Below are 354 nucleotides of genomic sequence, written 5' to 3'. Positions count from 1 at the left end.
GAAATGAACTTCACGCACACCTTGTCCTGCCGGAACTGCACCAGGAACCTGGGGAAGGACAAGGCAGACGAACGTTCACGCGCGACACCGACGAACCCACAGCTCTAGCTTTCCAATGGATCCTGATCTGGACAAGCCCCCCCCGCCCCCGGCCCCAGCAGCACCGTGTCCATGGGTCCCACTCGCGCAGCCCTGAGTGCATCCCTCCAAGGGGAGCAGCGTCAAGACACGGGTCCCAGGTCTTGAGCAGAAAGACCAATGTGCTATTTCCCATGCCTCTCCCTTTCTGCACAGCAAACATGTGAGCTGGGGGAGGGGTCCTACTCAGTTATCAACAAACTGAGCGAAATAAAG

General features: G+C 58.2%; 1 protein-coding gene across 1 annotated transcript in view; it reads right to left on the bottom strand.

Moving 5' to 3' along the window:
• Positions 1–5: 5 nt before the first annotated feature.
• MYO1B (myosin IB) overlaps positions 6–354 on the bottom strand; it is a gene marked incomplete at its 3' end in the record, with an annotated part of 139872 nt that continues 139523 nt past the window's right edge. Inside the window, exon 32 of the mRNA XM_015566116.1 lies at positions 6–48. Within this exon, the coding sequence (XP_015421602.1) occupies positions 6–48 (43 nt within the window). The remainder of the gene's footprint in view (positions 49–354) is intronic.

Source organism: Myotis davidii, unplaced genomic scaffold (assembly GCF_000327345.1).
Source record: "Myotis davidii unplaced genomic scaffold, ASM32734v1 scaffold221, whole genome shotgun sequence".
Taxonomy (NCBI): domain Eukaryota; kingdom Metazoa; phylum Chordata; class Mammalia; order Chiroptera; family Vespertilionidae; genus Myotis; species Myotis davidii.
Note: the sequence above shows the minus strand (reverse complement) of the source record. Positions and strands in the feature narration are given on the sequence as shown.